At 39.7% G+C, this 16,494-nt stretch overlaps 1 protein-coding gene across 10 annotated transcripts in view; it reads right to left on the bottom strand.

The window, feature by feature from the left end:
- Window positions 1-3,338: 3,338 nt before the first annotated feature.
- Window positions 3,339-16,494, bottom strand: part of afap1 (actin filament associated protein 1) — a 76,673-nt gene continuing 63,517 nt past the window's right edge. For 5 of the 10 annotated variants that reach the window (XM_046853431.1, XM_046853435.1, XM_046853430.1 and 2 more), the window contains exons 10-18: window positions 14,306-14,517; window positions 13,387-13,532; window positions 12,785-12,920; window positions 7,935-8,126; window positions 6,893-7,013; window positions 6,067-6,231; window positions 5,068-5,258; window positions 4,797-4,961; window positions 3,339-3,753 (exon numbers count right to left, since the gene is read on the bottom strand). In XM_046853431.1, coding sequence (XP_046709387.1) covers window positions 3,727-3,753; window positions 4,797-4,961; window positions 5,068-5,258; window positions 6,067-6,231; window positions 6,893-7,013; window positions 7,935-8,126; window positions 12,785-12,920; window positions 13,387-13,532; window positions 14,306-14,517 — 1,355 coding nt within the window. In that variant the 3' untranslated portion in view covers window positions 3,339-3,726. The remainder of the gene's footprint in view (window positions 3,754-4,796; window positions 4,962-5,067; window positions 5,259-6,066; window positions 6,232-6,892; window positions 7,014-7,934; window positions 8,127-12,784; window positions 12,921-13,386; window positions 13,533-14,305; window positions 14,518-16,494) is intronic. The other 5 variants (XM_046853429.1, XM_046853432.1, XM_046853433.1 and 2 more) reach the window with 5 other exon arrangements.

Here is a 16,494-nt window from a genome sequence, read left to right as displayed (position 1 = left end):
TATTAAAGAATAAATATTTAATGTTGAATTTTTGATGTTTCAATTTTTATTGCTTAGTTTGTATATAATGAATAAATAAATATGAATACATTTTGATTATTATTTAAACAATAATGAACACATTTATTAATAATACACCTTTCTTTCGATGAGAGCTGCTAGAAAAATCTCATGCAAGTTTTCAGAATGTCATTTAATTGTTAACAAACAAAAAAAATGAATGTCGAATGTTTCAATTTGACTAAACTTAATTTTTATTTATTAATTATTTTATTTCCATTTATTTGTCTAAATGTTTTTAGTGTCTCATGATGTTAGAAAAAGCAGTCATGGTAATATGGCATACAGGAGTTTTATCCACACACACACACACACACACACACACACACACACACAAACACACAGGATCATTCTTGCCTGATTAAACTCCAAACTTTGGAACAGCCAAATCACAGCATAATAAAATTAATCGAGCAGAAATAGGCTCCTGTTACAGCCTCGTCTCATATCTCAGACCTTTTAGACACAACACACTCACACACACACACACACACACACACACACACACACACACACACACACACACACACACACACACACACACACACACACTACATTTAGACACGTGTACAGGATCTGTATGAGAACACTGCCCTCTACTGGACAAACGGTAAAATAACGCCAAAGAACCTTCAGAAATTCTTCTGTCCTCCTTTTCTTGATTGTCTACAAAACTATTTGACGTCACACAAAGGAGTTGTGTGTGAATGAAGGATAATTAATCCCACAACGGAATCCCTTCTGTCTGATCTTCATTTACTCAATATAATTAGATAATAAAGCAGAGTGACATTCCACTGACCTGCCTCTCTGTAACTGGACATTCCACAGTATAGAACTGTTCTAATACTACAGTAACGCACACACACACACACACACACATATATACAAATATACACAGATATACACAACATTAGACTATTATGAATAATTAAATATATCTTCATGGACAAAAATAGATTCATTAGAAGTTAGTGATCCTGATAAAGTTTTGACCAGCAGATAAGGAATTGCTGGCCCTGATGGCCCTCCACACACACACACACACACACACACACACACACACACACACACACACACACACACACACGGATATGTTGCTGCATGTGATTATTGGATAGTGGTTAAGTGAGGGTATAGATGTGTGTGTGTGTGTGTGTGTGTGTGTGTGTGTGTGTGTGTGTGTGTGTGTTGGGGTGCAAACACAAAGCCCATACACATGAGTTCTGACTGCAGTTTTTATTTGTGTGTATAACGTTTACGTCGCCGAGGCAGCAACAGTCAGCGTGCAGTGAGAGTAAAAACGAGAGTAAAAAACAAAAAGTTAAGAAAAAGCGAGAGTAAAAAATGTCTTTAAGGTGCAAAAAACAAAGTCGCTTTTTTAAGTTGTTTTTTTTAATCCCCTAAAACCCACCCACTTCTCAACCCTGTACCCCTGACCCCTGACCCTTTCCTCTAAAAAATAAACAATACTTATTACCTTTCACATTTATGACATCATCGGTCTCTAAATGTTTGGGAGAGAGACAACGAGAGAAAGCAAGAGAGAGAGAGACAGAGAGACATAGAGCAACAGGGACAGAGAGAGACATGGAGCAACAGGGACAGAGAGAGACATGGAGCAACAGGGACAGAGAGAGACATGGAGCAACAGGGACAGAGAGAGAGACATGGAGCAACAGGGACAGAGAGAGACATGGAGCAACAGGGACAGAGAGAGACATGGAGCAACAGGGACAGAGAGAGAGACATGGAGCAACAGGGACAGAGAGAGACATGGAGCAACAGGGACAGAGAGAGAGACATGGAGCAACAGGGACAGAGAGAGACATGCAGCAACAGGGACAGAGAGAGACATGGAGCAACAGGGACAGAGAGAGACGTGGAGCAACAGGGACAGAGAGAGAGACATAGAGCAACAGGGACAGAGAGAGACATAGAGCAACAGGGACAGAGAGACGTGGAGCAACAGGGACAGAGAGAGACATAGAGCAACAGGGACAGAGAGAGACATGAAGCAACAGGGACAGAGAGAGACATAGAGAGGGAGAAAATTAAGAAAGAAACAAAAGAGAGAAAAAAGAGACAGAGGCAGACATAAAGGAGACATAGGAAGGGGAAAAAGAGACAGAGAGAGACAGACGTCTACTCGTCTGTTTGTAACAGTATGAAACTTTTCTCCTCTTCACACAGACGCAGACTCACAGCACTGACATTCAAACTACAACAACGAAACCCAGAGGCGTGTCGTCACATACACTTCACTTCAACTGATCAAAAAAAGAATGTAAAAGTGAACGAAACCTGCGGCTTGTGAAAAATAATAATAATAATAATAATAATAATAATAATAATAACAGGAATGTCCCGGGGTGTGAGCGCGATGGCAGTAGTCTGGAAAAGTGACACATGAGCCGAAGGAAAACCCGAATACGCCGTGCTTTTATTAAAGGTGCTGTGTGTCACTTTTTAAAGTGTCTGTAAATTATTCTCTACTGCCCTGGAATTAGCTCCGCCCCCTCACATACTATACACGGCTTGACGTCAGGTGTTTAACCAAGACGCTTTTGAAATTCTGGATTCTGATCGGTCTGAAGATTTTTTTTTATAACGGCAAATCTGTGGTTTTTACTCCGTTATCGCTTCTATGGTAACGGTTTAGCGTTTTTTTACGAGACAAGATTTAATGGAAGGAGTCTCCAGTATTGGGACTTTGTTTCCAGTGTTCTGGGGAAACTGACTGTTCCAGCCATATGTGCTTCTTCCCCAAACTGTTAGCCCAAAGTCACACATTTGTAAAGACACATTTGTGCACAAAGCCAGTTCCATGAAATTCTACTTTCCGCGGTTTGGTAAAGAGGAACCACTGCTATGGAGCTCCAACCCTATTAAACATCGAGATGAATGTGAACTATACAGGAAACAAACCAACACTGGACCTGTAGCAGTAACTGCTTTTCATCACATCACTGAACACTGAAAGGGTCCTGAAGGATAAATACTGCTCGGTTGAAGGTGTGGGCGTGGCCAAGCACCGGTATGTGAATGGAGGGCGGAGCCTGACAACGCTTGTGGTCACGCCCACATCGCTATTGACTTCTTTCATCAAAGCTGTTTCAGAGAAAGTGCCTCAACCGCCCTCCCTCACTTTCCTGTTATGTTTGGTCAAAATGGTCAACATCCTAATGATCAGAAGTCGTTTTAAAAAGAAAAAAAAAAACTCAATCGTAAATTGCAAAGCAAACAAAAGAATTAAAACACAAAATGGAGACCTGGCATGAGGCCAAATAAAACGCTGCATCAAGCTTTAAATATAAACACAGACACATAGAGAAAGGCTTGCATTTCAACATTTACAAATAAATACTTTCAAAGTGTTTTTTTTTTTCTTCTTCTTCTTCTTCGTCTTTTTTTCCTTTAAAACGTCGGCCGCTGGATTCGAGCAGATCGAGGAGCAGCTCACACTGACCATCCAGAAAAAAACAAAAAGACTCAAATGTGTAGGACAGGGACATCCAGACTCACTGCAGGACGCGCCGGGTGGGTTTTTGCGTCATCAGGAGACTCCGCTTCGATCTCTTCTGTATGCACATTTTTAATAAATACAAAAAAGAAAACAAAAACAAAAATATTAAAAAAAAAAAACAAAGAAAAAAAACAAAGTGTTTACGTGCCGGATTTCATCTCCCATTCCTGTAAGACAAAAATAAACCATATATTAGTACATTTTACACACACACACACACACACACACACACACACACACACACACATATTTAAAATGAGCTGATGAAAGTTGTGTGAAGTCCAAATGAGACGTTTTTGTGTCTACCAGAAGAACTTGTGTGAAATGGAGAACAGGAGAGAAGATGTGATCAGACTCCCTCACCCCCACACTCACACATGGAGGTGGAAGATTAATGGTTTGGAGATGTTTTTTGGACCAGTGAAGATTCCTGAAAAGTGAAAGTGAACCAACACGGCTCCCATCCCACACTTTAACACCATGCAGTTCCGTCTGCACTGAAGGTGGAACCGACTTCACTGTACAACAAGACGATATGTAGAACACGTCTGAGTTCTGTACGTGTTATTTACAGAGCAGACGGACGTCTGGAGTGATATTTATCATGGAACCACCTGTTGTTTTTTTTTTACTTGGATTACTTGATATTCTTGTAGTAAATTCTCACCTTGACGCTGTAAACACTGGTATGATTTCTAAATCTGACATTTTTATTTTAATGATTATAATTTGTTCTACACATTTAATAAAAACAAATGTATTCATAAACAAAAATGTAAAACAAATACAAATAAAAGCAGCTGAACACAACCAGAACACGCTGCATATTAAAAATTTCATTAACATTTTTTTTGTATATTTAAATGTTTATTAATGTATTTATTTTTCTGCATTAAATAAAAATAAAAGTTTTATTTACAAATGAAATCAGATGATTCCATTTACAATTAGTACTTTTCATAATAATAATAATAATAATAATAATAATAATAATAATAATAATAATATTGCTAAATTAATTTGATTAAATTTTGGTTAAATAAGTGGATTAATTTATTAATATATGTATAAATATTAATTAATAACTGTTTACTTTGTTTGATTAAAGTTAAGGTGTGTTAGTTATTTTTTGGCCATACTTTACATGATGTGTGTGTGTGTGTGTGTGTGTGTGTGTGTGTGTGTGTGTGTCTGAGAGACAGTAACTGACCTTGGCCTTCCTGAGCACATGGCCGCGTACTGGAGGGTTTTTCTGCGGTACTTGGCGTCGCAGTAAGGAGGCGCTGTTGACTGGCAGTGAGCAGGTCTCTGTGTCGCTGGTGTCACAGCTGGAGATGGGAGAGTTATCTACTGTACGCCTGACCAGCACTGGAGACTGTACACACACACACACACACACACACACACATTATTATTAACAATTATTAGTAATTATACAGAGTGTTCCGGTTTATTATCTCGACTCTTTACCCACTACACACCTGTGGACTGGAGCTGCTGGTTTTGGGTTCAATGGTCAGTCCGAGAGTGACTCCTCCACTCAAAGCCTTCTTCAGGCTCTCCTTCACCTCGGTCAGCTCCAGCTCCAAGTTCACTCGCTCCTCCTCTTTCAGCTTACACTCATCCTCCACTTTCTTAAGCCGCTCTGCCAGCGAGGCCTGAGAGCGCTTACACACACACACACACACACACACACACACACACACACACACACACACACACACACAAATGAGGATGGGCTCAGAAGTCTGGTTCCTCTCAAGGTTTCTTCTTCCTTATAACATCTAAGGGAGTTTTTCCATGCTACAGTCACCCCCAGGCTTCATCATCAGGGTTAAACTTAAACACAAGAACACACACACACACACACACACACACACACACACACACACACACACACACAATGTAAAAGCTAAAATTAAACTCTAGTGCCACTAGGTGGCGCTCGTGATCCTTCATCGGTTTACCATCACGTTTGTTTTCCGTCCTGTTCGTATTTTGTTTTTATTTTTAATGATAAATAATAAAGTTTCAAAAAATGATCAAAAATGAGCCCCAGAAATGCTGAAAACCTGGTCATAGAGAAGGAAAAAACTAAAAAAGAAAGAACTTTTGTAGAGGAAATAAAGAAAATGAAATGAAAATCCCCACAACTACAAAGATCAATAATCATAACTCGTCTCCTTAACTAACAGAAATGGTCCAGTGGTGTGTCAATCAGTTTTATTTTGCATTTTATTTCTGAATTTATAACCAAACTGAACTCTTTTACAGAATCTTCTCAGTTATAATAGTGGACATGCTGAAGCCCATTTTTCCCGATAGATCATCAGTAACTCTGCATCTTCTCTGATTGCACCAGCATCATTATTGGAGATCATGAGAGGGCACAATCTTTTGCACTCCTCTCTAGTATACAGTATAAACTCATTTATTCCTAATTCCTTGATTTATTTGTGAGATGGGATCGTGCTCCTCACCGCTGGTGTTCTCGATGGCCATGCGCAGGTCTCTCCTGTCCTTCTTCAGCTGCGTGAGACGGTTACGAATCTCCTGCTTTTTCTTCATCAGCTCGTCCTCTTTGGCCTGGAGCCTCTTAGCGTCCGCTTCCACTCTGTTCTTCCCGTATTTATACTGATCCACACCTGCAGGAGGACCATTACAATGATCACACTTCCATCCTGACTCTACTCAGATTCAACACTGACTCTACTCAGATTCAACACTGACTCTACACTGACTCTACTCAGATTCAACACTGACTCTACTCAGATTCAACACTGTCTCTACACTGACTCTACTCAGATTCAACACTGACTCTATTCAGATTCAACACTGACTCTACACTGACTCTACTCAGATTCAACACTGACTTTACTCAGATTCAACACTGACTCTACACTGACTCTACTCAGATTCAACACTGACTCTACTCAGATTCAACACTGACTCTACACTGACTCTACTCAGATTCAACACTGACTCTACTCAGATTCAACACTGACTTTACTCAGATTCAACACTGACTCTACTCAGATTCAACACTGACTCTACACTGACTCTACTCGGATTCAACACTGACTCTACACTTACTCTACTCAGATTCAACACTGACTCTACACTTACTCTACTCAGATTCAACACTGACTCTACTCAGATTCAACACTGACTCTACTCAGATTCAAAACTGACTCTACTCAGATTCAACACTGACTCTACTCAGATTCCACACTGATTTAACACTGACTCTACTCAGATTTAACACTTAGTTTAAACACTGGCTCAACACTGACTCTGTTCTCTTACTTGAATTGTTATGCTTCATTGGAGCACAGCTTGTGGTTCCGTTGGTCTTTTTGGGTTGGTTCTTGTCCAGCTTCTGTTTGGTTGCTAAACCATTAAGAGTCATGGCTTTCTTTCCCTTCACCTGATTACACACACACACACACACACACACACACACACACACACACAAACACACACACACACAAAATAAAAATCTATTTTAAAAAAGTTGGCAATCTAGTCAAAGTGTGAAGGTTTTCACCCCAAATCATTACCGTCAGCTAATGTAATTACATTGATAATCTTTAATTCATTCTTCTTCATTATGTGTGCATTCAGGGTGTATTCCTGAATTACTTATAGTGTGACTCTGGGATAGACTCTGGAAAAGACTTTGGAAAAGACTGAGCGAGTATACTCTGGAAAAGACTCTAAAAAAGACTCTGGAATCGTATCCAGTTTAGACTATGGGATTGATTCCTGAATAAACTACTGGATCGCTTTCAGGATGGACACCAAGCTGGACTCCAAACTGGACTCCTGGATAAACTACTGGATAGAGTTCAGGATAGACTCCTGGATAGTTTCCTAGATCCACAGCAAACATTAACCAGGCTAAAGTTCTCACTAAAATGAATGAATGAATGAAATCTTTCCAAATTATCCAGAGAAAACCCAGAGTCAGAACCAGAATTACACCCTGGATCAACACAAAAATCTTATTGAATCCAAAATATAATGGAGTTATATGGAATTTAGCAGCGCTGACAACTTTTTCTGACCCCTGATATTTTTATCAGCAATAATATTTACTAGTGAGCGCTTACTTTTACTCTCCATCCTATCAAACGTCTGTTCACGCTGCATTACAGGGCAATGCAACACACTTAGAGTAGTTACTTTCTGCCCTCTTCTTCCTCATACATGCCCATAGTGTTTAGTAAATACATCAAAATCTTTCAGTAGGATATTTTAATGAGGTCCTGGGTTCCAGATCAGACAGAGATAGAAACAGAAATAAAAGTCAGAGTTTGTTATGAAGCAGGGAGATTGTGTTAGTCACCTGAGAGGTAGAATTAGAGGCAGAGGAAGCTGAGGAAGAAGAGACAGGTGTTTTGTAATGGCCGGAGGAAGTTGGCGGCCACCTCGGTTTGGACGAGGAGCGAGTCTCCGGTTTGGGGGAGGTTTGGGGCAAGTCCTCATAAAGCTCAGCGTTCTCATAGTGAGACTCCAAAGAACCAAGCTGTCGGTCCTTCTGAGAAGCAAGCGAGAAGATCAGAAGCGAGAGAAGAAAGAGAAGAGAAAGAGTGGAGATGGAAAGAAACCAGAGGAGATAGTGAGAAGAAGGACAGAAGGAGATGAATGAAGGGATTGGAAGAAAACAGAGATGGTGTGCAGAATGGCAGATGAGAAAGAATGATGGGGAGAAAAGAGTCAGGAGAAAGAAAAAGAGAAAGAAAAGTGAGAAAAGGGTTTGAATAAGGATGGAGGAGAGAGTAGGGGCAGAGAAACAGAGAAGAATGATAGTAGAAGGGGAGAGAGAAAGAAGAGAGACGAGATTAAGGGAGAAAAAGTGTGATGAAGGAGAGTGAATACAATAGATGAGGGTTATGATAACATGACCCGATAAAAAGAGAGAAAAAGGCAAAGGTGAAATGATGGAGAATGGGAAGAGAAGGAGTGATTATAATATGGAGAAAAGAAGAGCAAAACATGAGATGGGAGAGACAGATGGGAGAAGGAAGAAAAAGAATCAATAAAAAGGAGGTTAAAGGAAGAAAGAGTGATGTGTGTGTGAAGAGAAGAAAAAGAGTGATGAGAATGTAAAGAGAAACGAAAAGAGAGAAGAAGGAGAGAATGGATCGATAGATAGATAGATAGATAGATAGATAGATAGATAGATAGATAGATAGATAGATAGATAGGTAGATAGGTAGATAGATAGATAGATAGATAGATAGATAGATAGATAGATAGATAGATAGATAGATAGAAAAAGAAAGAGTAGCATAAGAGAGGACAGCGGAAAATCTTGTGTGTTTGTGTGTTGTATGTTCGTGTGTGTACTGTATGTGTGTGTGTACTGTGTGTGTGTGTTGTATGTTCTGTATTTATTTGTGTGTGATGTATGTGTGTACACTGTGTGTGTTTGTGTGTTGTATGTACTGTGTGTGTGCTCTGTGTACTGTATGTGTAGTGTATGTGTTTGTACTGTATGTATGTATGTGTGTGTGTGTGTGTGTGTATACTGTGTGTATGTGTAGTGTATGTGTGTACTGTACTGTGTGTGTACTGTATGTGTAGGGTATGAGAAGTGTATGTGTGTGTATGTGTAGTGTATGTGTGTGTACTGTGTGTATGTGTACTGTGTGTGTGTATGTGTACTGTATGTGTATGTATGTGTACTGTATGTGAGTGTACTGTGTGTATGTGTACTGTATGTAAATGTACTGTGTGTATGTGTAGTGTATGTGTGTGTATGTGTACTGTGTGTGTACTGTATGTGTAGCGATGAGTAGTGTATGTGTGTAGTGTATGTGTGTATGTGTGTAGTGTATATGTAGTGTATGAGTAGTGTATGTGTAGTGTATGTGTGTATGAGTAGTGTATGTGTGTGTGTATGAGTAGTGTATATGTGTAGTGTATATGTAGTGTATGTGTATGTGTGTACTGTATGTGTATGTATGTGTACTGTATGTGAGTGTACTGTGTGTATGTGTACTGTATGTGTGTGTATGTGTACTGTATGTGAGTGTACTGTGTGTATGTGTACTGTATGTAAATGTACTGTGTGTATGTGTAGTGTATGTGTGTGTATGTGTAGTGTATGTGTGTAGTGTATGAGTAGTGTATGTGTGTAGTATGTGTAGTGTATGAGTAGTGTATGTGTGTATGTGTACTGTATGTGTAGCGATGAGTAGTGTATGTGTGTGTATGAGTAGTGTGTATGTGTGTAGTGTATGTGTAGTGTGTAGTAGTGTATGTGTGTAGTGTATGAGTAGTGTATGTGTGTAGTGTATGTGTATGTGTAGTGTATGAGTAGTGTATGTGTAGTGTAGTGTATGAGTAGTATGTGTGTAGTGTATGAGTGTATGAGTAGTGTATGTGTAGTGTATGAGTAATGTATGTGTGTAGTGTAGTGTATGAGTAATGTATGTGTAGTGTATGTAGTGTATGTGTAGTGTGTAGTGTATGTGAGTGTACTGTGTGTGTAGCGATGAGTAGTGTGTGTGTAGTGTATGTGTGTATGTGTGTAGTGTATGTGTGTAGTGTATGTGTAGTGTGTGAGTAGTGTATGTGTAGTGTGTATGTGTAGTAGTGTATGTGTAGTGTATGTGTAGTGTATGAGTAGTATGTGTGTAGTGTATGAGTAATGTATGTGTGTAGTGTATGTGTAGTGTATGAGTAGTGTATGTGTGTAGTGTATGAGTAGTGTGTGTAGTGTATAGTGTATGTGTACTGTATGTGTAGTGTGTGTGTAGTGTATGAGTAGTGTATGTGTGTAGTGTATGTGTAGTGTATGTGTAGTGTATGTGTGTACTGTATGTGTAGCGTATGAGTAGTGTATGTGTGTGTATGTACTGTATGTGTAGCGTATGAGTAATGTATGTGTGTAGTGAATGTGTAGCGATGAGTAGTGTGTAGTGTATGAGTAGTGTATGTGTGTGTATGTGTAGTGTATGTGTAGTGTATGTGTAGTGTATGAGTAGTGTATGTGTGTAGTGTGTAGTGTATGAGTAGTGTGTAGTGTATGAGTAGTGTATGAGTAGTGTATGTGTAGTGTATGAGTAGTGTATGTGTAGTGTGTGTAGTGTATGAGTAGTGTATGTGTAGTGTATGAGTAGTGTATGTGTGTAGTGTATGTGTAGTGTATGAGTAGTGTGTGTAGTGTATGAGTAGTGTATGTAGTGTATGTGTAGTGTATGAGTAGTGTATGTGTAGTGTATGTATGTGTGTAGTGTATGTGTAGTGTATGTGTGTGTATGTGTAGTGTATGAGTAGTGTATGTAGTGTATGTAGTGTATGAGTAGTGTATGTGTAGTGTATGAGTAGTGTATGTGTAGTGTATGTAGTGTATGTGTAGTGTATGAGTAGTGTATGTGTAGTGTGTGTAGTGTATGTAGTGTATGAGTAGTGTATGTGTAGTGTATGTGTGTAGTATGTGTGTGTAGTGTATGAGTAGTTTGTGTGTAGTGTATGAGTAGTGTATGTGTGTGTATGTAGTGTATGTGTGTGTATGTGTACTGTGTGTGTACTGTATGTGTAGCGTATGAGTAGTGTATGTGTAGTGTATGTGTGTGTATGTGTACTGTATGTGTAGCGATGAGTAATGTATGTGTGTAGTGTATGTGTAGCGATGAGTAGTTTGTGTAGTGTATGAGTAGTGTATGTGTAGTGTATGTGTAGTGTATGTGTAGTGTATGTGTAGTGTATGAGTAGTGTATGTGTGTAGTGTATGTAGTAGTGTATGTGTAGTGTATGAGTAGTGTATGAGTAGTGTATGTGTAGTGTATGAGTAGTGTATGTGTGTAGTGTATGTGTAGTGTATGAGTAGTGTATGTGTAGTGTATGAGTAGTGTATGTGTAGTGTATGTGTAGTGTATGAGTAGTGTATGTAGTGTATGAGTAGTGTATGTAGTGTGTGTGTATGAGTAGTGTATGTGTAGTGTATGTAGTGTATGAGTAGTGTATGTGTAGTGTATGTGTGTAGTGTATGTGTAGTATGAGTAGTGTATGTGTAGTGTATGAGTAGTGTATGTGTGTAGTGTATGTAGTGTATGAGTAGTGTATGTGTAGTGTATGAGTAGTGTATGTGTAGTGTATGTGTAGTGTATGAGTAGTGTATGTGTGTAGTGTATGTGTAGTGTATGTGTGTATGAGTAGTGTATGTGTAGTGTATGTGTGTAATGTATGTGTAGTGTATGAGTAGTTTGTGTGTAGTGTATGAGTAGTGTATGTGTGTAGTGTATGTGTAGTGTATGTGTGTGTATGTGTACTGTGTGTGTACTGTATGTGTAGCGATGAGTAGTGTACGTGTGTAGTGTATGTGTGTGTATGTGTACTGTATGTGTAGCGTATGAGTAGTGTGTGTGTGTAGTGTATGTGTAGCGTATGAGTAGTTTGTGTGTAGTGTATGAGTAGTGTATGTGTGTAGTGTATGTAGTGTATGAGTGTAGTGTATGTGTAGTGTATGAGTAGTGTATGTGTAGTGTATGTAGTGTATGTGTAGCGTATGAGTAATGTATGTGTGTAGTGTATGTGTAGCGATGAGTAGTTTGTGTAGTGTATGAGTAGTGTATGTGTGTAGTGTATGTGTAGTGTATGTGTAGTGTATGTGTAGTGTATGAGTAGTGTATGTGTAGTGTGTGTAGTGTATGTGTAGTGTATGTAGTGTATGTAGTGTAGTGTAGTGTAGTGTGTGTAGTGTATGTAGTGTATGAGTGGTGTATGAGTAGTGTATGTGTGTAGTGTATGAGTAGTGTATGTGTAATGTATGTGTAGTGTATGTGTGTGTATGAGTAGTGTATGTGTGTAGTGTATGTGTAGTGTATGAGTAGTGTGTGTAGTGTATGAGTTGTGTATGAGTAGTGTATGTGTGTAGTGTATGTGTAGTGTATGAGTAGTGTATGAGTAGTGTATGTGTGTAGTGTATGTGTAGTGTATGTGTAGTGTATGAGTAGTGTATGTGTAGTGTATGTGTGTATGTGTACTGTATGTATGGTGTATGAGTAGTGTATGTGTGTGTACTGTGTGTACTGTGTGTTTGTGTAGTGTATGTGTGTATGTATACTGTATGTGTAGGGTATGTGTGTGTACTGTGTTTGTACTGTGTGTGTATGTGTGAGTGTGTGTGTGCGTGTGTGTGTGTGTGTTAGTGTGTGAGTAAGACAGAAGAGAAAAAAACAGACGTACGTGTGTGTGAAACCATACCGATCCGTTAATGCAGGGGACGTCGTCGTAGTGCAGAGCCACACCCGAGGGCCGAGCGTATCCGTTCACCGGCGTGTCCAGGTACGGGTTCGGGGAGATGGCACGCTTACTAGTGAAACTAGGAGCCAACAACAACAACAACAACACACACACACACACACACACACACACACACACACACACACACACACTGCAGCTTAGGTATAATATCTCTATGATGAATAGAATAAAGAAAGAATCCGTGTTATAATAAAAACTCCTTCATAAACCACAGAGTGCAAAAGTTTGTGATAATGAAAGAAAGGAGAAAGAGGGAGAGTGGACAGAGAAAGAGAAAGGGGGAGGGAGAAAGAGAGGGATGAGAGTAAAAGGAGAAGAAATGGCAAGAGAAAGAGATGGTGAAAGCGAAAAAAGAGAGCGTAGGGAGAGAAGAATGGAAAGACAGACAGACAGACAGACAGACAGACAGACAGACAGACAGACAGATAGACAGACAGACAGACAGATAGATAGATAGATAGATAGATAGATAGATAGATAGACAGATAGAATCCAGAGATGTTGGATGGATTTCTGTTCCTCACCAGAAGGACTGCTTGGCCAGCTGGATGACGTTAGCGGTGGTTTCAACGTCTATGTAGTCATAGTGTAAAACCGCAGGGTCTGTCGTCGAGCCGGTCTCCGCTAGCAAGACCCCCAACCACCGACCCATGCTCTCAGAGGACGAGGCCTGCCGTATACACACACACACACACACACACACACACACACACACACACACACGCACACACACACACACTTGTTAACATCATCCTTTGAAACTTCTTAATCGTGCATGCCAGAACAGCTAGAACAGAGCTAAAACAAAACCCGACCAGAGCCAGAACACAGCCAATACAGAGCCAGAATGAAGCTAGAATAGAGCCAGAACAGAGCTAGACTAGAGCCAGAATAGAGCTAGAATAGAGCCAGAATAGAGCTAGAATAGAGCCAGAACAGAACTAGAACAGAGCCAGAATAGATCTAGAACATAGCCAGAACAGAGCCAGAAAAGAGCTAGAATAGAGCCAGAATAGAGCCAGAATAGAGCTAGAATAGAGCTAGAACAGAGCCAGAATAGAGCCAGAATAGATTTATAACATAGCCAGAACAGAGCCAGAACAGAGCCAGAAAAGAGCTAGGATAGAGCCAGAAAAGAGCTAGAACATAGCCAGAATAGATCTAGAACATAGCCAGAATATAGCTAGAAGAGAGCCAGAACAGAGCTAGAATAGAGCCAGAACAGAGCCAGAACAGAGCCAGAAAAGAGCTAGAATAGAGCCAGAATAGAGCTACAATAGAGCCAGAATAGAGCCAGAATAGAGCTAGAATAGAGCCAGAATAGAGCTAGAATAGAGCCAGAATAGAGCTAGAACATAGCCAGAACAGAGCCAGAAAAGAGCTAGGATAGAGCCAGAACAGAGCTAGAACAGAGCTAGAACAAAGCCAGAACAGAGCTCTCACCTCCAGCACTGCCACTTCCTGTCCATTCCTCAGCAGCCTAAAAGCGAACGGGTGTTTGGAGTCGAGCCCGGGGATGACCTCACATCCGCGCAGGGGCAACGAGGCCATGTGGGTCTTCAGATCCTCCCTGTCCTTATGCAGCAACAGCTGGTTATCCTTCAGCCGACACCACCGCTCTCTCCAGCGGTTGTTGGACAGAACGTTCAGATAACCTGAACATGGCAGAGAAGTCAAGCACCAAGTACATTTTTTATAAACATTTCAAATAATTTATATTTAGCTGATCTTCAGGTTTTCTCACTGAACAGTAGCAGCATTTCCAGGTCCCTACTTTTTCACAGTAATAAATGATATCATTCAGGGTTACATTTCTTAAAGCCATGAAACATTCCATCATTATTTAACTAGACACTGTCAGGGTCAGGGCTCAAACCTGGGGGTCGACCTCATGAGAAGCAGGAGCTCTAGGAGTCTGACGCAGGGAGGTGTGTGAACCCGAGTGTAAAAACTAACTCGGAAATGTCCATTGTTTTGATTTATTTTTATGTCCGAAAAAAAAAACAGAAGGCTAAATATAAATCCACAAACAAAGGTCTGGAAAATTCGACACAAAATCAGAGCCAAAAGAAGCACACAATACAAAAAAGAGGAAAAAAAAATCAACAAAAAACAACCTAAAACAAAGAAAACGGACCACAAATCATCAACGCACAAGCACCAGACTGATACAAAACTGAACTTACTGTCATACACACAGGGCTCATAGGACCAGGGTTGCAAAGGCCAGTAAATTTCCAGTAAATTTCCAGAAACTTTCAATGGGGAATTTTATCTGGAAATATTCCAAGTTGGAAACTTACCAGGAATTTACAGGAATCTTTTACAGGATTTGATGCCAATTTTATGAGAATTCATTAGAAATTCGGGGAAATGTATATAAACTGAATCATATACAACCATAAATATAAACATTTAGTTTGGTCATAAGCTGATATGCATTCAGACATACAGATAAAAAAAATTGATTTAATTAATAAATTGTATAATTTTTTTTTTCTTACACACAGCACAAAGAAGTTTTGAACATAATTGTATGTAAAATTTATGTAAAATTTTTATTCCCATTAATTCCTATGGAACTTTTCAGTCTTGAAAATTCCTGGAAATTTTCAACATCTTTAAGCTGCTCCTGTTAGGACTTTCCACAAAAGATCATACATCTCCATATAACTCTGTCCTCTACATCTGTCTCTTCCAAACCAACCACCTGCATGTCTTCCTTCACCACATCCATTAACGTCTTCCTCTTTTCCTCCTTCCTGGGGTCTCCATCTTAAGCATCCTTCTACTGATATACCCCATGTCCCTCCTCTGCACATGTCCAAACCATCTCAATCTCCTTTCTCTCACCTTGCCTACAAAACGTCCTACATGCACGTTCCCTCTAATAAACTCACTTTTAATCCTGTCCATTCTCGTCCCTCCTGATTAAAATCCCAGCATCTTAAACTTGTCCTTCAACAGCCTCCAGCTCCACCTTCTTTCTTTTTTTTTTTGGCAATGCCGCTGCCTCGAAACCATACAACACAGCACATCTCACCATTCTTTTAAACTTTCCCTTTCACTCTTAAAGAGACCTTCTATCACAAATTATAAAACAGCGCCATCTGGTGGGGAGGACCAGGCATCACAAGGAAAGAAAAAAAAATCCTCACAGGAAGTTATTTATTTATTTATTTATTTATTTATTTTTAATTTTTTTCTTTTTACTACTTATCGTTACTTATTAAAGTTTTTTCCTGTCTTAATTTTAGTCTCAAATCAGGCTATTTAAAACCAGTCAAATGCATTATTTTAGGTTTTTGCTGTTCTGGCCAGTATGTACCATTTTCTTCCAGACCATTAGAAGGCAGCATTACTGCCATTTTTTTGCTCATTAAATAAATACATTCATCTCCTTGCCCTTGGACTCCTTTGACTTTAACGCTTCATTTTCATTGACATTTATTAGCATTTTGCAGACACTCTTATCCAGAGGGACTCACAATTACCTCATTCATACAACTAAGCATTAAGGGCTTAAGGGCCTTGCTCAGGGGCCCAGGAGGGGCAGATTGGTGTTGCTGTGTAATTTGAACTCAGAGCCAAAGTCTAATGCCTTAACCACTACATTTCCACCTTCCCCCTAA

The sequence above is a fragment of the Silurus meridionalis genome, chromosome 7 (genome assembly GCF_014805685.1).
Source record: "Silurus meridionalis isolate SWU-2019-XX chromosome 7, ASM1480568v1, whole genome shotgun sequence".
In the NCBI taxonomy this organism is placed as follows: domain Eukaryota; kingdom Metazoa; phylum Chordata; class Actinopteri; order Siluriformes; family Siluridae; genus Silurus; species Silurus meridionalis.
Note: the sequence above shows the minus strand (reverse complement) of the source record. Positions and strands in the feature narration are given on the sequence as shown.